Source organism: Lissotriton helveticus, chromosome 2_2 (assembly GCF_964261635.1).
Source record: "Lissotriton helveticus chromosome 2_2, aLisHel1.1, whole genome shotgun sequence".
In the NCBI taxonomy this organism is placed as follows: Eukaryota; Metazoa; Chordata; class Amphibia; order Caudata; family Salamandridae; genus Lissotriton; species Lissotriton helveticus.
In genome coordinates this window covers 257725124-257751272 of record NC_136060.1, presented here as the reverse complement: position 1 = coordinate 257751272, position 26149 = coordinate 257725124, and the positions used below count along the sequence as shown (strand labels likewise).

General features: G+C 42.0%; 1 protein-coding gene across 2 annotated transcripts in view; it reads left to right on the top strand.

Annotated features, from left to right (window-relative positions):
• Positions 1 to 428: 428 nt before the first annotated feature.
• The window catches only part of SOD3 (superoxide dismutase 3), a 178238-nt gene continuing 152517 nt past the window's right edge, over positions 429 to 26149 (top strand). The window contains exons 1-2 of one of the 2 annotated variants that reach the window (XM_078678394.1): positions 429 to 641; positions 20983 to 21033. In XM_078678394.1, coding sequence (XP_078534520.1) covers positions 567 to 641; positions 20983 to 21033 — 126 coding nt within the window. In that variant the 5' untranslated portion in view covers positions 429 to 566. The remainder of the gene's footprint in view (positions 642 to 20982; positions 21034 to 26149) is intronic. The other variant, XM_078678393.1, reaches the window with a different exon arrangement.

Genomic DNA, 26149 nt, shown 5'->3' with positions numbered 1-26149 from the left:
AGGTCTGATCTTTATTGGCAATAGCATGCATGTGCTTGAGTATCCTTTACTTAGCAGGATGGATGGTGCTGCCATTATATCTTTTCAAAGAACACCAAAGAGCCTAGACTCTACTCAGTAAGGCTGAGTCAATATAACAACAAAACAGAACAAAATGCCAGTACTGAGTACCTGTCACAAGATCGAGGGTCCCGGGGAGACATCACACGATACTTTGGACTGGTGGGAAGCCCGAAATGACTCTTCACCTCTTTTTCCTAAACCGCAGGATGAGTGGAGAACCGTTTATGAAAAAGACGAAAGTTTTGCGGGTCCTGGAAGTTATACCTTTAACTGGAACACTAAGGAAGACAGCCCCGCCCCCTGGCGTGACGTATCTGCCGCCTCACCAACAAGAGAAGCGGAACCGCAGAAGGAGGTGTGTCTATACACCGACATGGGAGAGGAGAACGAGAGACACCGAAAGCTGGAAGCTGAAGAACGCCGGGTCCCGGCGAACGAGGAACCCGACGGCGAAAACGAAGCGCGTACCCCCGACCCGGGCAGAAGACATCAGGAGCACGAAGATGTCGGGAGAGCCCAGAGAAGGGCAAGACCACGCATCATCCCGCCACACTCTTGGAGGAGCGTGGCTGACCCAAGTACGTAAAAGGTTACTGGGTTGGGTAGGGAGGCGGGAGAGGTCGGACGTCTAGGGGCATTTAATAGCACAGAACCCTGTACATTGCACGTCCCCGCCCTTCCTTTCACGAGCACTTCTATTCCCATAAAACCATCACTCGTGAATGGGTGCTCCCTCACTACCCGTCAATATAACTAGAATTACCCGGTATTGAAACATTTTTTTTTTTTTATTCATCTGAGCCCCGCCCACGGCGTGGAACTGGAAGGGAACAAGAAAAGAAGACCGGGTATTTCCCCCACAGACACTGCCAGAGAAAAGAAGACATAAGTCAACCTTCATCCTTTTCTGACTTTTGCACAAGATAATAGAAACAATCTGGCATCACGGAAAAGACCTGTATGTAGAAAAATAAAGCCTTATTTAACATTAAGGAGAATTGTGCCTGTCCATTACGAATTGCCTACTGTACCATTTACTAAATTACTTCATATCTAGACCCATGAAACTAAACCAACAGGTCCACACTGATCAAAGTGCCATTTTTTCATTTTATTTGGCAAAACAGCTTTTTTGAATTGCTTATCAAAACTCTATACACAAACAATATCCTTTTTACAGAGAAAATGTAAAAGACATACTTAATGAAAACACTTCACCATAGAGACATCACAACCACTGTACAGAAAAGCCAAACAACCAAATGATTGAACCTCAATCTCACAGTGGCGCACACCCAAAACCAGCTACAAGTATCCCAGCGTACAAAAAATGATTTACAGTGCACCAGCGGACGAACTAATTTGCAACACGTTTGTTTGCAGAATAGAAAGCAATATTCTTCCAACTCAATGAGCCCGCTTACGAGCCAACATTTCAAAAGTTCTTGGATTTTGATAATACAGCAGTTATATTCCCTTCTGTGTATAGGCGTGTAGCAGTTGGTGTCATTCAGCTGTCGCCTGACTTTGTTAACATGTTTCTCCTTGTTGAAAATAAAAACATTGCCCCCTTTGTCCGAAGATTATATTGTTAGCGTTTCATCTTTTTTTTAGATCCATGATCACTTTCCACTGTCTCATCGGAATATTGAATTGCCTTTTTCTGGGTATCTCATCCTAAAGTCTCTTTAAGTCCATGATGATGGCTTCATGGAAGACGTCAATGTCTAGAGTGAATGTACAAACAGCCCAACTGCCACCCTCCCTCAGATGTAGATTCCACAGGCAGGCAGATGCACTGAATGGTAAAGCAAGAACATGCCCACTTTGTAAAAGTAAAAGACACACAATTGATGGACAGAATGCAGAACAAATCAAAGCATTCGCCCCCAGTTAAGAGATCTGGGTTAATTCAATCATTCTTTTGCTCACCATGCCACCCCAGTGTAGACCTGGCCATATTCAAATCAGTCTTGACTATGTGCATAATGCAAATAGTCCAGCTCGAACTGCCAAGCCAGGTCCTCCCTGGACCGGAAACAAGCATCCTAGGACCGGTTTCGGGGTTTCACCCTACATCAGCCAGGATAGATTGATACCAGTGGCTGGCCTGGCAGATCGGGTTGGACTATTCCCATTGGGCGCAGGGTCAAGACTGATCTCCATATGGCTGGGTCCAAACTGGAATGGCATAGTGAGCAAAAAAACTATGGATTTAGGCCCAGATCTCTGTACTGGGGTAAATGTATGACACAGTTCTGCATTGTGTTAATCAATTATTCTTTTTGCATTTGTCAACCCGAGTGGGACGGGTATGCCAGGATGTGGGTCCTGTGCCCTCAATGCCACTGGAGTCAAGCTATCCTGGCTGATGAGGGCTGAAAGGCCGAAACCGGTCCTAGGATGCTTGTTTCCGGTCCAGGGAGGACCTGGCCTGGCAGTTCGAGCTGGACTGTTCCCATTGGGCCCAGGGTCAAGACTGATTTGCATATGGCTGAGTCCAAACTAGAATGGCATTGTGAGAAAAAAAACGATGGATGTAGGCCAGATCTCAGTACTGGGGTGCATGTATGACATGGTTCTGCATTCTGTCCATCAATTGTTCTTTTTGCATTTGTCAACCAGAGTGGAATGGGTATGCCCAGACATGGGTCTCGTGCTCTTCATGCCACTGGAGTCAAGCTATCCTGGCTGATGAGGGCTGAAACCCTGAAACCGGTCCTAGGATGCTTGTTTCCAGTCCAGGGAGGACCTGGCCTGGCAGTTTGGGCTGGACTGTTCCCATTTGTTTCCAGTCCAGGGAGGACCTGACCTGGCTGTTCGGGTTGGACTGTTCCCATTGGGCGAAGGGTCAAGACTGATTTGCATATAGCTGGGTCCAAACTGGAATCGCATGGTGAGCCAAAAAACGATGGATTTAGGCCCAGATCTCTGTACTGGGGTGAATGTATGACCTGTTCTGCATTCTGTCCATCAATTGTTCTTTTTGCATTTGTCACCCCCGAGTGGGACCGGTATGCCCAGACGTGGGTCCCGTGCTCTCCATGCCACTGGAGTCAAGCTATCCTGTCTGATGAAGGCTGAAAGCCCGAAACCGGTCCTACGATGCTTGTTTCCAGTCCAGAGAGGACCTGGCCTGGCAAGTCGGGCTGGACTGTTCTCATAGGGCACAGGGTCAAGACTGATTTGCATATGGCTGGGCCCAAACTGGAATGGCATGATGAGAAAAAAATTGATGGCTTAAGGACAGATCAAAGTACTGGGGTGCATGTATGACATTGTTCTGCATTCTGTCCATCAATTGTTCTTTTTGCATTTGTCAACCCGAGTGGGACGGGTATGCCCAGACGTGGGTCCCGTGCTCTCCATGCCACTGGAGTCAAGCTGTCCTGGCTGATGAGGGCTAAACGCCCGAAACCCGTCCTAGGATGCTTGTTTCCAGTCCAGGGAGGACCTGGCCTGGCAGTTTGGGCTGGACTGTTCCCATTTGTTTCCAGTCCAGGGAAGACCTGACCTGGCTGTTTGGGCTGGACTGTTCCCATTGGGCGCAGGGTCAAGACTGATTTGCATATGGCTGGGTCCAAGCTGGAATGGCAAGGTGAGTAAATAAATGATGGATTTAGGCCCAGATCTCTGCACTGGGGTGAATGTATGATACTGTTCTGCATTCTGTCCATCAATTGTTCTTTTTGCATGTGTCATCCCAAGTGGGACGGGTATGCCCTGACGTGGGCCTGTGCTCTCCATGCCACTGGAGTAAAGCTATCCTGTCTGATGGGGGCTGAAAGCCCTAAACCGGTCCTACGATGCTTGTTTCCAGTCCAGGGAGGACCTGGCCTGGCAGTTTGGGCTGGACTGTTCCCATTTGTTTCCAGTCCAGGGAAGACCTGACCTGGCTGTTTGGGCTGGACTGTTCCCATTGGGCACAGGGTCAAGACTGATTTGCATATGGCTGGGTCCAAACTGGAATGGCATGATGAGAAAAAATTGATGGCTTAAGGCCAGATCTCAGTACTGGGGTGCATGTATGACATTGTTCTGCATTCTGTCCATCAATTGTTCTTTTTGCATTTGTCAACCTGAGTGGGACGGGTATGCCCAGACGTGGGTCCCGTGCTCTCCATGCCAGTGGAGTCAAGCTGTCCTGGCTGATGAGGGCTAAACGCCCAAAACCCGTCCTAGGATGCTTGTTTCCAGTCCAGGGAGGACCTGGCCTGGCAGTTTGGGCTGGACTGTTCCAATTGAGCGCAGGGTCAAGACTGATTTGCATATGGCTGGGTCCAAACTGGAAAGGCATGGTGAGCAAAAAAACGATGGATTTAGGCCCAGATCTCCGCAGCTTCGCTTGCTCAAAAGCAATGCCAGCTCCCACAGGAGGCGGAGAGATAGCGGGACCATGGGGGCATTGGGGCTCCCCCACGGTCCCAATCACTAAGTCCAGGCCCTGGGGATGGGTTCCCCAGGGCCAAAAGTGGCCCGGGAAGGGAGCCAAGTGCCCCCCTCTCCTCCAATAAAAATATAACAAAAATAAAAAAACAAAAAGGCCAGCCCCTGGGATGGGGTCCCCGGGCCATAATTGGCCTAAGGAGGGATGGCCACGCAGCCCCCCTCCAGATAAATACATACCTTTTTTTTTTTAAACAAAAGTCTGGCCATGCCCTGGGGGATGAGGCTCAGGGACCAAAATTGGCCTCGGGAGTCCGGCCACGCAGCCCCATTCCAGTTTAAAAAAAAAAAAATTTTTAAAAAGGGGTGAGGCCCTGGGGGGTGGGGTCAACAGGGCCCAAAAACTAGTAAAATTACGGGGGCCACACAGCCCCCCTTCTAAAAACTAAATAAATAAAAAATCAGCATCTCACCGGAGGCCCCGTCCCCTCACTGCACTACTCTGCAAAGGCGCCCGTGACGCGTTGTAAATTGGGAAATTAATTGCCCTTGAATCCTGGGGGTCCCTGGGGGCCAACTAGCCCACTAGGTACCTCCAGTATGCCGCACAGAGCTGCGTTGCAGAGAGGTGATCACTCATCAATACAACACTATCATATGCACTCAAACACCTATACATACACTCACACACAGCCACTCATCCATAGACTTACTCACACACCTACTAAATCATACAAAGAATCAATCATACCCATTTACTCACCAATACAGTTATACACAGACCACCTCACTTATTTATACAAATACCACCACATACTTACTCTCTTATACAATCACTGATACAAGCACACACTCATCCATACTGCCACTCTCACAATCACTCCATCTCACGTATAGTCATTTATATACTCCAACACTCACATACACTGCCATTCACATATGTACTTACTCACATATATATTAGAGATATCCATTCATTCACCAACACACCCATACACACACTCACCCACCCATACAGCCGTTCACAGATGCACTCTTGATCCCATTCACCCAGTGATTCACCCTCTCACACTTTTATGCACAGAGTCACCCACCCCCTACCCACTCACTAAAACACTCAGGCACCCATACAGATGCTCAGACAACCAATCAATAACCCAAAAAGACAGTCATGTAGCTACGCACCAACCCATGCAGCCGCTTATACACCAACTGACAGAGTGATACAGACATTTACACTGTTTACTCAATAACCCCTGCATTCACTAAGAAACGCTTAAACAGTCACTTATACAATCAGTCATGCACCTACTAAATCATCCTTGGTGTGTGTTTATATATATATATATATATATATATATATATATATATTCACTGAAAAAACCATAGGTTATAGACCATATATAGTTAGGAATTAGCATTTAAAAAACCTTATTTTACTCACACAAAACCATTGAAATTCCATATATAGTTAGTTGCACTAACTATATAATGCGCACCCGCAATCCACTGCTGATCATGTCACATATTACATCATTCATGACATGGTCAGTGACATCACTGATGACATCACTGATGACAACATCCAGTGATTATGTGTTTCTGTAAAGTTTAAATATGTTTTACATATTGAAGAATGAGTGGATGTATAAGTGTCTGAATAAAGGTTTTAGTAGGTGCGTGATTGACTGTATGAGTGAGTGATTAAATGCGTCTTACTGAATGCACGGGTTAGTGACTAAACTGTCTAAAAGTGTGCATCAGTATGTCTGTTGTTGTGCAAGCTGCTGCACGTGTTAATCAGTAGCTATATAAGTAGCTATATGGGTTATTGATTGGTTGCACAAGTATTTGTATGGGAGACTGAGTGTGTGTATGGCTGGCTGGGAGGTGTGTGACTCTGTGCAGATCAATGTGTACTTGTATCAGTGATTCTATAAGAGAGTAACTATGTGTTAGTATATGTTTCAAAAATGTAAGGTGTTCTGTGTTTAACTGTATAGATGAGAAAATGGAAATGTGATTGATTCTTTTCAGGACTGACTAGGTGTGTGAGTAACTCCATGGATGAGTGGCAGAGTGTGAGTGTCTGTATAGGTGTATGAGTGCATATGATAGTGTTGTAAAGATGAGTGATTGTATGTATGAATGATTGTATGAGTGAATGTGTGTGTAGACATAGGAATCAGTGAGTGCGTATGTAGTAACTAGTATTGGTGTGTCAATGGTTTCAAAAATGATACTCTCTATTTAACACTGGGTGTAACGGAGGTTATATTAGAGTGTGAGGAGATGCATTGTATTATCACATGAATGATATCATCAGTGATGTGATCATTGATGTCAAGTGAGATGTCATCAGTGATGTCATTTGAGATGTCATCAGTGATGTCATCAGTGATGTCACTGACCATGTCATGAATGATGTAATATGTGACATGATCAGCAGTGGATTGCGGGTGCGCGATATATAGTTAGTGCAACTAACTATATATGGAATTTCAATGGTTTTGTGTGAGTAAAATAAGGTTTTTTAAATGCTAATTCCTAACTATATATGGTCTATAACCTATGGTTTTTTCAGTGAATTTTCAAGGTTTTGTAAATGCTAATTCCTAACTATATATGGTCTATAACCTATGGTTTTTTCAGTGAATTTCATTGGTTTTTTAACAGCTAATATCTGTAGCTGTAAAATGTATTCTTCTTTAAATCCAAAAATATATTTTATATGTTTATTAATAACTTTTTTTTAAAATATTTTTTTTTCTTCGTTCCCGCTTCGCGAATCGGGAAGCTTCCCGTTAGCTGACCTTGATGCCGCGAAATAGACCGCGAGCCGGTAAACGTTTCTTTACCGCAACTGCCGCGTTAGAAAACAACATCGTGACGCCTCCCGTCCGCATGACGTTTCGCGTTGTCGCGTGATACGTCATATGACGTGCTACGTTAGCGAACTCGTACGCTTACCGAGTCGCAAAGCACAGGTTTCTGGAAGCAAACCGGGAGGCCCTGCAAAGCGCGTAACATACACACAGCAGGTCATGTGACTTGGTAATAACACTTTTCATTGGTTCATTTCACTTTCGGTTTCCTAATGATGTAAGACTAGGTCATATGATCTAAAATGAACACTTTTCATTGGTTGAGAACTATTTTTTTTCCCAAATGGTGAAAATCCCTCCTTCTTTCCTCACTCTGACTTTCATCATTGTGAGAGAAAGACCCTTTGTTACCAGTGAGCAATGGCTTCTTTACTAGCTTCAGCTGGTGCTTCCCCACCACCTCCACCACATCCAAGGAAGAGTGGACCACCTGCTAAAGTTATAATTCAGCAAGAAGAGGAAGAAGAGGAACAGGACGACCTAGATAATCTCCCTATTATGGCCAGAAGATCTGTTGTACCGGAAGTAACGGGACCAGAGGGCAGGGAGATGGTGCCAAATATACAAACGAGATTTCGTGAAGTAAAACAAGTCTGCGTACATTGCAGTGGATTCATTTGCTACGCAGAAAGTAGCATCACTCTGATCAACAGAGCTATTGACAATCATGCTCATGTTTGTCCGAAACTCCCCAAACAATAAATTCTTTTTTTTTGTTTTCTTGCTCCTGTTGAGCCCTTTACAATGAATCGTTTTCGTTGCCCCCTCCGAAAAAAAAACAAAAAAAATATAAAACTGTTCAGAAAAATTCAAAAAAAGTAAAAAAATGTTCAGAAAAATAATAAAAAAAATATAAAACAACAAAAACAATTTAAAAAAAAGTTCTTTTCAGAACTACCTCCCCGTTATTAAAAAATTGGTACAATATTTGCAACTGTGCCAACCTCTATTTCTCTTAGTTCGCTTCCCAGTTCGCTCCCCGGTACGCGAACCGGAAGCGAACCCAAATTTTTTTTTTAAAAAAAAGAACAGTAAGTATAAGGGAAGGAAACAGACACTTATGTTAAAAGAAAGACAGCTATAAGGGAGTAAACTAGAGATACTATTACCCGTAATCCACTGCTGATGATGTCACATATTACATCATTCATGACATGCTCAGTGACATCATCAGCAGAGGATTGCGGGTAACAGTATCCCTAGTTTATTCCCTATAGCTGTGTTTCTTTTAACATAACTGTCTGTTTCCTTCCCTTATACTTACTGTTCTTTTAAAAAAAAAAATTTTTGATCAGTCAGAAACAGTGAAAGTAATGAAATATAAAAGACTACGTAGAATATGAGCACTGTATGCAACAACTTTGACACTTACAGAAGCCTCACCTTCTCCATGCCTCCTACACAGTTCTACATGTACATCATAAATGCAAACAGAACAGAATTAATTATACATGTTAAATGGTTTATTTTTGCTGTTCTCAGAATGTATCAAATTTCACTAAAACAGTGACTTGAAGGTATTCATCATATAACAGCGGGGAAAAAAAAACACAATCAAAATGATTGTGTTTAAAAAACCCATACAACATTAGAAATCAGAATTCAGAACTCCTTAAAGTTAACTTACTTTCCATGACGGCCAAGGATGTCCTATGAACAGCTTACACTCTGTTGTGCTGTTATTACTTTCAACCCGCCACTTTCTGAAAGAAAACCTCCATCGTTTTCAAAAACATGTTACATACAATAAATGACTTCTTGCTCTCTACCACAAGATTCCACAAGGCCAAATCTTGTCAGAGCCATGTATAACTCTTGGATTTCTTGTTAGCCAATCCCGTCTTTTCGCATTTCCACAACTTTCAGAATTAAAATGTTGAAGATCATTTACACAATCCTGGACTAGTAATATCTTCCCCTTCTTGCTCAATCATGTTCTACATTTCCTATCACACTGATACTGCTTACTATGAAGCAGACTTACACTACCTTTATGACTAGTACAATTATTTAATTCTCTACATCACTTTTAATCACAAAGCAATGTAAAACAGTAGACAGCATTGCAGACTTACATTCCCTCTACTCCATGTTTTGATTCGCTGCTTCAATTAGCTTATAAAAAGAAATAGTTTTTCTGAACTCATTCAAAGTGCACATATTTCTCAATAACGTCCAGTGATATGGTAAAAAGTTATGTCTCTGTACTACACTTATCTTCAAGGCCAAATAGTGTAGGAGCCATGAGAACTTCTTGAAATTCCTCAGAGCACATCCCGAGATTCTTTCCCTAAAATTTTGGTTTTAAAAACACCAGGTAAGAGTTTTTAAGGTCATATGGCAATTTTTTTTTGAAAATTAAAACAGAATCATTGCAGAATGACCAGCCATTTCTACACTTTAAATAAGCTGTATAATGTCCTGATGTTATTGAAGAACCATCATGATATATAATTGCTACAGTTACAAAAGTCCTTCCTGATATTGACAACTGTGAAGCCACAACATTTTTAATTAAAGTTGTCAATTTTGTTCCATCAGGCCTACATCGTTGGAACATTAAAATGACATACTGGCCATATGTTCGTATAAATAATGTGGACATCATTTCAGATTTACATTGCCTACACTCCATATTGTGATCAGCTGCTTTTACTAGCTTATTAAAAGAGACTGATTTACTGTCTGGCAAAGTTAAATATATAAATCTTTCTGAGTCTACACTAGTACTACTTGATACCCTACAGTTCTCGCAGTCATGCTGCCATTGATAAGAAAGCCCAAACAGATGATCTACATCTACACCTTCAGCATACAATACATCAAGCATATACATTAAAAACTCCTGACAATCTTGCTGACTATTTTGAGAGAATTGTGTTTGGCCTGAACATCTGTCTAACAGATTTCGAATTTCAGACACACTTTCTATGTTTGTTCTATCAGTGCTACATTTCTCTAACACAGAATTTAACAAACTGCAAAATCTTTGATCAGAATTGACCACAATCTCTTCTGTTACATTTTGTAGAGAAAACAAAACATTAATCACTACATTAGCATAGCAGTTGACACCAGAACTGTTTTCAAATTGAAAACCAACAACATCTTCAACAGAATCCTTTTTGTTTCTGCTTATAATTTCAGGTTCATCGACTTTTCGTCTTTTTGCTACAACCTCCCCAGTATTGGTCACATTTCTTCGTTTCCGGCCTACCACACGTTTCTCAAACAAAGGATACTGAGGCAAATGTGGCGCATACTCTCTTCTCAACCTATTGTATTCCTTAACACAATCTAGATCCGCACAAATGTTTGTGACATCACACTCAATCAAGTACAATCCCGATAAAGTCCTAACTCGTGACAATGCCACATATGCCATACCCTCCTTGAACACAGAACTGCCAATATTCACCAATGCACAGTCTACACTTAAACCTTGCGATTTATGGATTGTCACCGCATATGCCAAGCAAACAGGAAACTGCTTACGACGAACATATAAGTCTTTTACAAGCAAAAATCTAGCAGAACAACGAGCAATTAGCTGTACTTCCTCAATGCCATCAAATTTAATTTTTAAAAATTCAATTCCATCTCTATTTCTGTATTTCACAAAATCAACAACATTACCCATTGATCCATTTACCAGACCTCTTTCAACATGTAAATTCCTTCTTAAAATTATACGGCAGTTCAAGCACACATTCAGAGTCTTTTCAAAACCCGCAGTTTTAGATATACTCTTCTCTAATGAATCCAATTTTGTTTTCAGATTCTCAGACAAAATAATTGTTGATCCCATATGCTCTACTCTGTCAATAGCTTCCAATTTCACAATCTCTTGCTTTTCTAAATGCAACATTTTGTTGTTGAATTTGGCACATTCTGCAAGAGTTGGCATCAAACATATTCCAGATTTTTTCTCAGTAACTTTCTGAAAAATATTCTCAGGCACAACATCTTCGTCTGGATATAAATTTGTCAGTAATCGTGCATGTAAAGCTTCTTTCCCACGGTCACTTTTCCAATTCTAACATCTTGTAGAATAGTCTTGTAAACTTCATCCTTTGCCTGACGCATATTTTCATGCAGTTCAGCATAATTGAAGTTTAACCATATATTGACGTTGCCAATACTCCCTAAGCACTTCCTGGTATCTTCATGCGTGAGCATTTTGAACACAGGTTGCCCTTTCACTGGTGTCAGCTGCAGAAGATCTCCGAAAACAATGATGTGTTTGCCACCAAATAACACATCATACTCTGTTTTGAGAACTTCTTGCATTCTCAAATGCACAAAGGCAAGCATGACATTGGAAACCATGCTTACTTCGTCAATGATAAGAAGTTTCATTTTCCTCAAGACTCTTGAAACTTCAAAACAAGCATCTCCAGATAGCTTGTGATATTCTAATTTGTTGTCATGCTCCACTGGCAGCATCAGTAAATGATGTAAAGTAATCCCTTTAATGTTATGTGCTGCCAGTCCAGTTGGAGCGGTGACAACACAAGACAGCGATGACTCTGTCCTTTCCTGCAAATAACATGAAATTGCTTTAATAAGGAAACTTTTTCCAGTTCCCGCTTCTCCACTCACGTACAGTCGGACAGGCTTCAACGACGTACATGAGCACTCTTTCTTGTCATGACTTAATCCATGATCAATTTGCATGGTAAGTTCGTCATATATTTTCCTCTGCTCAACGTTGAGTTGTCTTTCCAACTCTTCTAAGTTAACCGCATCCTCCTGAGCATGTGCCATGGCTCTTTCCACTTCATTCATAGCAGTGGCAGCTTCATTTTCGATAAGAGGTCCTCCTAGTGGATCCTGACTCAATGAAGCAGAACTCTGACTGTCCTGAGAACTGTCTCTGGCAATCTCGGCTGCAATCGTTGCTTCCTGCTCAATTTCCACATTCAACATTTCTACATATTTGGGAAAAGCAGGACATTCTATGGTCTCCTTGGCAGCATTGAATGAGTCTTCGTAACAAAGGAAATCTCCAAGCAGTTCCTCTTCTGCACGCCAAGGCTTAAAAAGTTGCAAAAGTGCTAAATAGAAAAACTCCTTTTTTTCAGGAGATTCGCCACTCAATTTTCGATGGTTTATCAAGTGGCATTTTCTTTGCTTGACCAGACATCCCTCACTTCCTATTACAGCATACACTCCTTTCTCAGTATCTTCTTTGATGTTCCTCTTGAATATGTAATTTTGCAGAACCTCATACAGACAAACATTCTCGAGGTGACTGCTTCGATTTGGATAATATGTATCCAACATGTTGCTCTTCAAAATGTCGGTACTGTTTGGCTCCTTTTCCGCCAAATACTCAATTTCCCGCACAGGTTTCAGAACTCGATTACGCGTTGCAGCAAGACCAACACTCGCCCAAACGATACTCCTGGACTTGGCATAGAGACTTGCTGAAGACAACCGGTCAGAACATTCGTAAGCTCCGATTTCTCGATGCGACAACATCTTCAGACTGAAACTGTACAACTTCTTGCTGAGGCTCTTTTCATGGGAAATGTCCTCCCACATATCCTTCAATTCTGTCTTCTCTTTTTTGGTGATGTAAGATGTCACATACCGAGCCACAGCCATACAGTTATCAGCCACAAACTGTATATCCATGTTAGCATTCCACATGGACAAAATCACCGGGTTGTAGTCGTTAATGTACTTAGACTCTTCGTTCCTCTTCAAATTGTATGTGTTTTTAGGTGATTTCTTCATCACATTATGTCACAGCGAAGACATCAAACTGTTCACTCTTCCTTTAGAAATCACCGATCGTGGAAAGCCGAAACGACATTTGGTGTAGAACTTGTCTTTGTTCCGGAATTTACGACGACAGTACTTTCCACATCGATGGCTTTGGAAACGTAGAACTTTTTCTCTTAGGCTTTTTTTCTCCTTTGCGTTTGGAACAGCACACGTAGAATACTGTTCTATGAAACTCATCACTGAGTCGTCTGCATCCGTTCCAAATTTAGGTGCATCCTTGATCCACAGCAACATATGTATATGAGGAGCACCTCTTGCTTGGTACTCCTTCCTCCAGAAGAAATCCAACACCTCTCCAAGAGGTGGATTCTTCTTATTCATGATGAAAGACATCATACCTTCAAATCTATGATTGAAGTACCTACATACATTGACTGGATCCAAAGAGCACAGTTCTCCGGGTGTCTTGAATTCGATGTTTTCTACGTTAGCATTTGCCTCTCGTAGAAATTCAAGTAAGTCTTCCCAGCCATACTCAGCACAGCTCAAAGTGAGGAACCATGTGGGAGTTCCTAAGTTCCTTAGCATACATTTTAAATCACCATGACGACGGTACCAGTACTCATTAGTACCACGCTGACACGCCATGAGATTAATCAGGTGAGAATCCAAAATACTGTCTTGGACATTGACTTTATCCATAAAGTCACTTGCCGAGATGTTTTGCATATGTATACCACTTTTCAAGATGTGGTTCACTGCATATGACAGTCCAGACAGATCGCTTTCAAACAGGAGATGAAACAAATAAGGAATGCATTGTCGAAACCTAGGATCTCCTGCATACAATCGCAAAGTCCGGTATTCAGAAGCAGGAATTTGATGAGGTCGCTCATCATATCTTCCTCCCTGACCTGTTGGAAAAAGCTGTGGGAAACACCGAGCTTCCAAACTTTCCTCCCAAACACTAATGGGACTCCCTTTCGCTTGTTTCATTTGAAACAACTCAATAGCATTCTCCATGACTTCCTTGGAATGCAAAGGATGAACACTATAATGTTCATATATTTCTTCACTAGTACAGGGTTCTACTTTCTCAATTTGACCAGCACACAAATCGTTATCCTCTTCCTCACTTACTTCCTCTTCTGCAACATATACATTTTTATAGTACTTATTATATTTTTTCAAATACAATGTTGCCCTTTTGACTTTCCTAACATCTACTAAATCTTGCCATATTTTCTTATTCTTTGTCGGAACCCCATTAACTAAGATAACAAGAGGTTCCTCTTCCACTTTTTCTACTCCAATTGTGTTAATGTTTTTCTTCAAATCTAGAGGCAAATAAACAACTCTTCCCTTTAATCCTCTCTGTAAATCTGATGGAGGCAATTTCCCTGTCTTTGGCTCCATTCTTACAATAGCCTGAAAGGGATGGATACTTTGAATCAAAATAGATTCATAAGTATTTAAATCCTTCAATTCAGAAGGAATCTCAACCAATTCCAGATTATTATGAACTGCTCTAGCAGGCATCTGGTTTTGATTTAATTTGTTACAACAATAAGTACACACACGTTGATCCAATCCCAAATCAAAACAATTTTCTACCATCAAGTATGTTGTAAAATCCTTCCATTCACTATTATTTTCCCTTTCACTTTTTCCATATAAATCCACTAACTTAGTCTGATTCTTATAATAAGTGCGTCGACAACACACACAAGTGAAATTTGGCCTCTCACTTGATTTCACCTCAAACGTCGCAATTTCCCTCTGGAAATTATCTGTACTGGAAACCTGTACACTATCTTCCACATTACTCTCTTCTTCTTGGTCAATTTCAACATTCTCCTCTTTACTTCCAAAGTAACAAAACTCAATTTCTTCACATATATTCTTCACATCTATTTCAGAACCATGCAAAAGAGCAGCGCATAATTGTTTAAGCATAATTGCTGGACTCTTAGCATAATACAACATTCTAACTAATTTCCTCACTTTATTATGATGCACTGCTAGCATCCTGAAATGATGAAAAACACTCTGGCATACTCTCCTGGAAAGACAAGCCAGTGAATGACCATGCAAACCTATCACTTCTCTCACTCTGCAAGGATCTAATTCTTGCAACAACTTCATTTTCTGCTTCAAACTGTTCTTACTAAATGACCGTATAAAATCACAAAGCAAATTGATGGAATCCTGTCGTACACTGCAAATACTACTACACTTCCAGGTGTACACAGGACCCTTAGGACGTCTCCCTAAAACCTCATTACCTAACACCTCTTCTATCTCTGTTCTCACAAGTTTTTCTTGTTCAACTGGACAACCATCTTTCACTTCATAAGCTCGACCACTGGTGTCAACTGCATGCACCAAATCATTATCCTGGAAATAACTCTCCTCATTAAAAAATGCCTCAGAGCTTGAACTATGCATCCATTCTCCAGAAAAAACTTCACAAAAATTACTACGATTAACTATTCTCTTCCATCTACTATTTCTTTTGAAATCATAAATTACCTTGTTTAGCTTCCTAATTCTATTGATTGTCAAAATAAATAACTTACGTTTAATTTCAAATGCCTGATCAATAACTTTCTCAACTATTTTTTTTCTCTTATAAAAAAACACTTTCTGCTGACCTTTCTTAATATTTTTTAACAAATTCCCAATTATCCTGTTGCGGAACATTCGTTTACGAATATCCCTAAACTCTTGTTTCCTTCTACTTTCATGCATAGAGTTATCTCTTACTCTAGCAGTAACATTTCTCATTGGCCTTTCCTTACCATTTGAATTCTTTCTCCTTCTCTGAACTGAAACATTTTCTGTAGTAATATTTTTTTTACTACACATATTTCTTATGACTGTTTTTCGACTCTTACCCGGTGCTTTCTTGGTGACTTGACAAATCTTTTTGTTAGAGGACTGCTGCATTATTCCATGGTCCTGCTGTCTTTGACGTTTTGCAGCCTTTCTTACTCTTTCTTTGCTAGGCATCCTAAAATCTTGAAATAATCTGCAGTTGAATCTGTGGTAAAATATAATAAAAAATGTTATTAACCACTATTACCCAACAGTAAATTAATAACAGTCATCAAAAACTTAACACACTACTTAAGTATATAATATACTGAAGCCTATCTCCAATTTTTCACTGAACAAGACTCATCTCTTCTTAACCTTGGATAAACCTCACCTACTCTGTGTCCCCTGCACATAATTAAATGTAAAGGGGCAGATTTATATTAACTAGCACATCCCCAGGGATGCACCAGTTAACGTGCACCACTGCTCTGCCACCCACGGTGTGCCGCATTTACAATCAGATAGGACAAAGCTACATCAAAACCCTGCGCCTGCTTGAAGCAGGCATAGATCTTGACGCAGGTAGGCTGAAAGCTAAAGCAACAACTAAGTATCGTGTGCAGAAGTTACAAAAAAGGAAAAATGGCGTTTAAACCAGTAATGAGCCCATGCTAACGTAACACAGAGTAAAAATATCCAGGATCTACATCAGTTTGGGGTTCACGAACCTGGCAGGTACAAGGCACTGAGGCTTTCCACCGTGCATGTCTCATCCCAAATCATATGTTGTTTGTGAATGAAACAATTTCCCAGACCAAATGCTTTGGATTGGCTACTTCTAAAAAATTAAACACCCCTACTATCCCGGAGTTAGAGGAATATGATGGTTGGAGTAATTTTACTCGTTGTCCATTAAAGATTTACAGGCCCTACTCCGTAATTCTTCCTTTAACATTTCCAGTATAAATCCAAAAGGTTGACTGCTTTGGCAACGTGCCTTATCCACGGTTTAATAACGCTACCTTTTGCTTTATATAAGTTTTCAAATTGTATGAAATATATACCAATAGGTCGTTATTAACCTTTAGGTAGTGGTTTTCTTCATGAGGTCTGGTCGCTTCCATACACATACAGATTTTCAAAGATGATCAAGAACTTTATCTGAATGGAGAGGAATGCACTGAGACGCCAGATCATTCACTAATGTGTAGGCACATACAGTTACACGGTTCATGCAACAAACACCGACCAAATATGGCTTGCGTGTTGCAAGGCACACCAGTTCCTGCTATCATCCCCACGTTCAAGTTCTTGGAAAATGGTAGTTATTTGATGCTCAATAATGAAGATTGTTCTGGGTTAATTAAAAGTATTCATTTTATCGTAACAGTAAATGAACGGGTTATTTGCTGCAGAAATGTTCTATTTCCTCCCACACATGAACATAGGGAGTTTTCAATCTGGCCACAAATACCAACCTTGGGAGCACATTTCAACGGCATGGCAAGAATAAGAGCTCTTTTGTCTCAGAGAGAGGTGGCCTTGAGTTCGGCCCGTGAAACTTTCGTGCTTCACATAGCGAACACCCGTACAGAGGTGCAGACCCTTTTAAATACAGATTCGACTTTGCATTTCAGCAAGATTACCCATTCATTTCCATGCAGCAGGAGGCCCATAGGAATGAAGGTGCAATTTGCGATTAGCAATTACCTCATCGCAAATTATGAATTTTTCCGACGGTGCAGGGGTGTCTCAAGAACACCCTGCTGCACCCCTGAAAAAGAAATTTGGGGTCATATGGCGCACATAAATTTTGAAAACATTCCTTTACCTCAAAAACGATTTTCAACTCATAATTTGAAAACACTGCACATGGGGAAATGACTTAAAATGTCCTTAAGACACATAAAAGCATTTTTTGATTGCCTTTGCAGCATATTTCAGTCACCTTTAACATGCCTATGTAACGGAAACTTTCAAAATCTAAATTTGCCATGCACAGGTGGGAGCATATTTACAAGCAATTTGCTCCACAGACAAACTTCTTACATTGAAATGGGAAAAATAACATCAGAGACTCTCAATTACCTTATAAAGAAGCAGACACCATTATGTCCTTCTCATCAATATTAAAACCATTGCTTTTTCTCAAAAACGATTTACAAGTCATAATTTGAAAACACTCCACAACTCCTATGCACATAAAAGCCCTGTCAGTACTAATACTTCACATTTTCTCCAATTACAATTTCTCAAAGAAACAAAATCTATTTGTGAAACACTTGAGACAAAGCAACATTTGAAAAACACAACTTTCTTCATAATTTTCTCCTTAAAGCACACTATTTTCTATCTAAATTAAAGAAATTTTTTCTCACCTTAGCAAATACTTTGAGTTTCAAAACAGTCTCAGAAACACACCAATTTGTCTTCAGCAGAGCAAAAGGTATGCACTCCAGAGTCTGCAGCTATCAAAAGCACAGAAATGCTGTAATTCCTCACACAGATCTCTCATGTCACCCAATCAAAACTCTTCCCTCACTTTTTTTCAAAGCAAAACCCTTCCCCCCTCTGCCCCCTCTCTGCTTTTTCTGCATAGCAACCACCTCTTGCAAGACCTCTCACACAACAATGTTGCAATTGAACTCTGAACTCTCAGTGCACCTGCATATCCAGAGCATTCTTTCATTTAATGATTTTTTCTTCGCCACTCAAAATACATCTTTCAACGAACTCATCCATGCACACTAACTTTCTGTTTTCAGCAATCAAAATCCACCAATCACTCTTACTGCTTCATTAACACAGAAACTCCTCAGTTTTTTTCATTTTACACTCTCATTTTTTCAACTGCCATTTCATTGCCACACTTCATCTGACTGCAGGAGAACCTTCTCTCGCCATGTTTTCTGTCTGGATTGTTGGACATAGCTACATCTATTGGGCTCAAAGGTACGCTGAAAACAGGAATTTACCTAACCTCAATTTACAAGATGTGGAAATTAAGTGGTTTGGCCACAGAGGATTAAAATGTCACCAATTGATACCATTGGTGAAAACCTTTATGCATTTGCCAAAACCTGACCTGTTAATTGTGCACTGTGGAGGTAATGATTTGGGCACTTTGAATGGGGTAGGTCTGGAAATGCTTTTAAAGGACACCTTTGAGCAATTGATGGCACTTTTTCCTCAGACTGCCTTGGTATATTCAAATATATGCCAAAGACAGAAATGGAGGTGGTCGAACCAATTTTGTCCACAAATTGAGAAATCAAGGAAGCATGTAAACAAATCTGTTTCAGCTTACATGAGAGACCATGGAATGGGCTCCCTGTACAACAATAACTTGCGTTACTACATGCAAGATATCTACAGAGCAGATGGAGTTCACTTCTCAGATGAGGGCAACAGAGTTTTCACTCTGAATTTAAGACTGTGCATTGGTACCTACTTATAAGTACCTAAATGTACCATAAACCCAAAAGCTCTTCTCAGAGCTACCCTACATCTGATCACTCACAATTATTATTTTACTCTAACTTTTTTCACTAATTTTCAAGAAAGTACGCTCCCCAGACCGCTTCCCGGTTCGCGAACCGGGCGCACTCCACGCAAAAAAACTAAAAACTAAAAAAACGGTATATTTTTTTTTTGCCCTGCGAGACCCTTTCAAAGCCTCCACATCAAACCTAGGGGGTCAGGGAGGATCTACTATGCCCCCTTATGGTCATTTGCCCCTTCGCTTTGGCCTCCTCTTGTCTCTCGATCCTACCGAGAGACAAGATGGCGGCCGCTACGGACTGTTTGGAATGTTGACAGACGCCGGAGAACCAATCAGCTTCGCAAACCTCCGTAACGCGAAAAGTACGCGAAGCGGAGCGCTGTTACAGATATATATCTTTTTTTGAACGTTAATTTCTCAAAATCCACTAGAGCACATATATTGAGACCTAGCAAAGGCACATCGGGCTACCAGTCCCTACAATTTTGCCAAGTTTCGTGCAAATCCATTCAGCCGTTCGATTATTATTATTTTTTTTTTTTTTGCCCCGCGGGGCCCTTTTAAAACCTCCACATCAAACGTAGGGGGTCACCGAGGATCTACTATTCCCCCTTATGGTCATTTGCCCCTTCGCTTTGGCCTCCTCTTGTCTCTCGATCCTACCGAGAGACAAGATGGCGGCCGCTACGGACTGTTTGGAATGTTGACAGACGCCGGAGAACCAATCAGCTTCGCTTCACAAAGCTCCGTTGCGCGAAAAGTACGCGTCCTGGGCCGCTGCCAGGTCCGCTGTTACAGATATATATCTTTTTTTAAACGTTAATTTCTCAAAATCCACTGGAGCACATATATTGAGACCTACAAAAGGCACATCGGGCTACCAGTCCCTACAATTTTGCCAAGTTTCGTGCAAATCCATTCAGCCGTTCGGGCTAAAAGTGAGGCCAACCGCCCTATGGAAATTAACATGGGAAAAACGCGTTTTGGGACCCCCCTTTTTTCTCGGCCCCCCCTTGACGAACCCCCCCAAAATTTTCAGGGGCTGCTCAGAAACAAAATGTGCCATTTTCCTGAAAATTTCAGCCAATTCCGTCCAAAAACGCCAAAGTTATTAGACATAGAATTTTCAAAAATCCCATAGAGAAAAAATCCTAACTATATATACCTACTGGCGACCGCCAGTAGGTAATATATATATATATATATATATATAATATTTAAACTTTACAGAAACACACATTCACTGGATGATGTGTCAGAAGAGTCTACATTAAGTTTGCCAGGTACTTCACAGGAACATGATGTTGCCAGTTCCTAATGCCTCACTGAGCTTCCCCTCACGCTCCCACAGGTTTTTCCAAGGGAGAGTGCAGGAAATCCCAGTGGGGAAAGGGGGAAGGGACAGAGAAGAGACAGCCTCGTCTTCTATACTATTGTTGTCTATCTGCTGCTTCTCTAGTTTCTTCTGGAGCACAAAGAGATTAGACACCTCTAGAGATTGGGCTATTGCCTCTCTTCTTATTACTGGAGTTGGTTAGGATTTATCTCTTTAATGATGTAGTGCTTGTTTGACTGTTCTTTCTTTTCTCTTAGATTCAGGTGGACTCTCTGAAGCTGCTTAACCCGACTGGAACATGGACTCAGGTAAGGTTTTCTTTTCTCTTTTTATTTCTAGTTAAATACTCTGAAATAACACACTGTTAACCTTGTTTACATCTCTCAGAGCACAAAAGAAAACTGACTTTGGTTTTCGACCTTTGTCACTAAGTTTCTATCATTTAACACCGGCGCTAAATTTTTATTTCATTCAAAAGCTCACAGAGCTGTACTTGCGTGACTTGGCACAGGCTCGGAAAAGTCTCTTCTTCCTCAAAGAAGAAGTCAAGGAATTGAACTGCTGAACTCTGCAGACTCGCAAATCTTCCTGACAGGAGATCTTTGAAAACCCGGCGCATAGCAGAATAAAGCTACCGACGGTCTCGAAATGAAAACTCTTCTACATTGACTCTGAAGGAACGCGGACGAAAGGCCAAAAGCTGTTACTTCAGTAACGGTGATGTGCGCACAGCTGAGGGTGAGTGCGAGCCTCAGCTGTTCTTCAGACCTCGCGCTTACTGTGGAAAGGCTGGAGCGCTAACCATTGCGCTTCCAGCTATCTTAAGGGAACGTGCATTCACCAATGCTGTCCAGGACTGACCACCCCCACGACTTGGCGTCCATGCAATTTAGCACCCAGGTTTCTGACAGTACCCCTCCGCAAGGGGGATTCCCGATGTTTGGCCTTGTGGGGATTTTGTTCATGAATGGCTCTCACTAATCTCGGGGCATTCATATTAGAACATGGTTCCCAGGACATCTCCTCCAGGCCAAAGCCTTTCCAATCAACTAAGTAGTACAGTTTTTTGGTCCTCCACTTAGAATCTAAAATTCTTTTAACCACAAACTCCTCTTGGGAGGGTTGGGAGGTTTTCTGGGCCCGACATATGGTGAGGATTTCTTCAGTAGGGAGACATGAAAAACTGGATGAATTCTCAGTTGAGTAGGTAACTTTAATCTATAGGTTACTGGATTTAACTTCTTTTCTACTTCAAAGGGACCTATAAAACGGGGTTGAAATTTCCGATTTCCTTTCAATTTCAAATTGTTGGTGCTAAGCCATATCTTGCTTCCTCTTGAATTATCATCTTCTTGCCTTCTCTTTCTGTCAGCATAATGTTTGTACAACTCTTTCGATTTCTCTAAATTCTTCCTAGCAGGCTCAAGAGTCTCACAAAATTCTTAACTACTGGTACTGAATTCTCACTGGTACTTATCATTAGGTTTGTGTGTCCTCCATAGTTTAAATAGAGTGGAGAATGACCTGTAGAACTATTTTGGGAATTATTGTGTGGAAATTCTGCCGCCCAGAAGAGATCTAACCAGTCCCCTTCCTGATCTAATGAAAACAGCCTTAAATACTGCTCAAGCTCCTGATTAGCTCTCTCAGTCTGTCCATCTGTCTCTGAGTGATAGCTGGTGGAGAATCTGGTTTCTATGTTTAATCCTTTAGTAAAAGCCATCCAGAAATGAGACAGGAATTGAGTACCTCGATCTGAAATGAGGACCTTGGGGATTCCGTGTAATCTCACTACATGCAAACTGAACTGTGTAGCTAAGTCCTTACCACTGGGTCGCAGTCCCGACTGGAGGGCATCCATTTCCAGATCCATTTTCACTGTTTGCCAGGGATAGGGGGGCGTAGGCATAGGTTGGAGTAATCCCTGTGGTGACTGCCATGTGGATTTTCCCTGTGAAAAAATTCCACAACCCAACACATATTGCTTGATATCCTTCGACATATATTGGGCCACCAAAATTGTCTCTTTATCAACTCTTCAGTCTTGTTTATTTCTTTGTGACCTGCCATGGGGTGGTCATGACAGTCATGTAAAATTTGTTTTTGCTATTCCAAAGTAGGTATAAACAGGGCCCCTCCCTGATATGGTAGGTCTTTTCAAATCTCTCAAGACGGGTAATGTAATGTAATGTAAAATCTCATTTATATAGCGCTGCTACCACTCCAAGGAGCATCTTGGCGCTCAAAGCCAACCCAGCTCGAATAGGTTGGTGCACTGAAGGCAACACGAAACACATTACACACTTTACACTAGTGCCCTACATGCAGCGTCAGTGAGGGAGAAGATCCATGTCTTCAAGGATTTCCTAAAGTGGCTCTCCTTGGACATGAGTCAGAGCTGAGGTGGCAATTTGTTCCAGGCCCTAGAACCCAAGACAAAAAGAGATTTCCCACCTTTAGTGACCAGTCTCAATCTGGGAATTACCAAAAGATTTTGATTAGCCGACCTCAAACAACGTGCTGGTTGATAACGTTGAAAGCCCTTGGACAAGTATCTGGGTCCTTGTGACTGAAAGTGCCCCTCCCCAGCCTAAAGAGTCGGTGACAAATCTAGGGGTCAGATGGGACACTAACCTCTCTTTCCAACAACAAGTACATACAGTCTCTGCAGCATGCTTTGCCAAAATTAGGATGGTGAAAAAGTTAATCAACTTCTTACCTAACAACACCAGGAAGATTATAGTCCAGGCGCTAATTACCTCCCATCTGGACTACGCCAATGGCCTCTACATTGGACTGTCTGCAGGTCTTTGCCATCGACTCCAGACAGTCCAGAATGCTGCAGTACGGCTGGTGGGTGGTATACCTCTACGTGAGCATATCTCGCCCCATCGCCGCAGACTACACTGGCTGTCCATACAAAAAAGGGCAGAATTTAAAGCATTAGTACTGGCCCATCGTGCAGTGAGGGGAAAGGGCTCTGCCTACCTTTCCACATGCCTCTCCCCCTACAATAACACCAGGCTTCTTCGCTCTTCCTCAAAAAACCTTCTTACCACTCCCAGATTTAAAAAAACCCGCTCAGGCGGAAAAACCTTTCAAGTATGCGCCTCTGCCCTCTGGAATAAGCTACCAATTTCCATCCGGACAATCCAGGAAGAACTCCCCTTTCGGAAAGCCTTAAAAACTTTCCTTTTCTGTTAATACCCCCCTTCAAACATCTAGTTCAGCTTAAGATCGCACAGGAAGCGTCGGGACACCCCGTTGGTGTAGCTGTGCGCTATATAAAACACACTAAAATAAATAAAAAGGCTCTAAAGGTGATAAGAAGGACCTTAAATAATACACGCTTGTGTAATGGTAGGCAATGGAGAGTTCTGAGCGCGGCCGAAGCCGATGGCTTTCTTGGCCACCGAAGTACTAAGCGGGCAGTAGCATGCTGGACTAACTGCAGCCTGTGGAGCACCGCTTTGTTGGTTCCTGCATACAGGCTGTTGCAGTAGTCCAGTCTGGATGTTATCAGTGCCACTGCCACTGTTTTCCTTGCTGCAAGAGGAAGAAGGTCAAAAAACTTCCTGAGTGATCTAATAATGTGGAAGCACGTGCTAGCTACACCTACCGCTTGCTGCTTGAAAGACAGTTGGTCATCAAACTTGATGCCCAGGTTACGAGCAGACAAGATAGTGTTAGGAGGAGCTTCAGCATCCATGGGCCACCATTGTTTAGGGGAAAACAGATTTTGAGAGCCGAAGGGCAATATTTCCGTCTTTCCGGAATTACATTTGAGGTGATTGTTATTCATCCACTCAAATGTGGGCGTAAGGCAGTTTTTAAAGTTTTCCTCTGCTCCAGGCAGCTCCCTATTAAGCATGGGCGTAAAATCCGTTCCGCTCGCGGATTTTGCGGATTTTCGGCAAATTCGCAATCCGCGAAATCTCGCGAACTTGCCGAAAATTCGTAAAATCCGTGCGAAGCGGATTTTTTGCTTGGTCGCACTTGCCAACTAGAATACTATACAATTTCGTGGGAGTAAACACTTGCGAACACGTAGATGCGGCGGGCAGCGACAATCTCGCGATTGCGAGATTGCAAAATTTGCAATTTCGCACAAGAAATCCACCAGCAGGCAGCATAAACCTTGAAAATTATGATTTTTATCAGAATAACTCCTCAGGTTGACATTTGCCTGCACTTTTTCTTTGCAAGGAGTCCATTTTGGGGGGGGGGGGTGGGAGGAAGGAAGTGCCCCACAGTCTCCAACTTCCTGTTCCTGTCCAGCAGGCTCCTCCCAGTGCTTTCTTCATGTGCTGGTCACTTTGATTTGGATCTTGACCTGGAAGGATTACTTTTTGTGGATGCTGCTGGATATTTGGATTTTTGCAAAACTGAAAGCACTCAGCAGGTGCAAAAGTTCAATCTTATCATTAGTAACCATTCCCTGTAGTGCTTCCTGAGGGGCCCCTTCAGAGTTCATTTCCCTACTTGCAACTATTCTATGACCCTGCTCTGACCCTCACAGCAGGCTCAGAGAATAGCTACAAGTATACAACAAAGGTCCTGTTAAAAAAATTACACTGCAACAGAAAGCAATTACAGACAAAACTGAAAGCACTCATCAGGTGCAAAAGTTCAATCTTATCATTGGTAACCATTCCCTGTAGTGCTTCCTGAGGGGCCCCTTCAGAGTTCAGTTGCCTACTTGCAACTATTCTATGACCCTGCTCTGACCCTCACAGCAGGCTCAGAGAATAGCTACAAGTAGGCCACAAAGGTCCTGTGAAAAAAAATTGCACTGCAACAGAAAGCAAATTACAGATAAGGAAGCAGGTGCCAGCCAGACTGGAAGTTTAAATTCAGTGACACATTAATCAACCCCAAATTAATTCATGTCAGTTGAAGCAGGGCAGGTGTGCTTGCTTTTTTCACCCCCATAATCTACAGTGATAAACCAACCAGAGGGTGGCAGTGATGTACCAGAGGGTGGCATGGGTGTACCAGAGGGTGGCAGTGGTGAAACAGAGGGTGCTGTGAACCTGTGATGATGAACCAGACGTAGAAACAACATAGTCGCGGCTGTTGCGAGCCGACAAGTAAGTTCACAATTGCGAACTGGTACACAACCCTCGCGAACTGGCAGAAACCCTTGCGAACACAAAAAAAAAACGCACATTCGTGAGAGTTCGCGGATTTGGCGGATTGCGAATCCGTAAATACGCAAGTTCGCGGATTGCCAATTCGCAAAATCCACCCATGCAATACCAAGATAAGCTGCGTGTCGTCAGCATATGATATTGTGCTAATCTGGTAGGAGGCGATTAGATCCATCAGGGGTACCATATAAAGATTAAAAAGTACAGGGCTCAAGCTAGAGCCCTGAGGGACCCCTGAGCTGATGACTTTTTCTTCAGATTTAAATTCACCTAA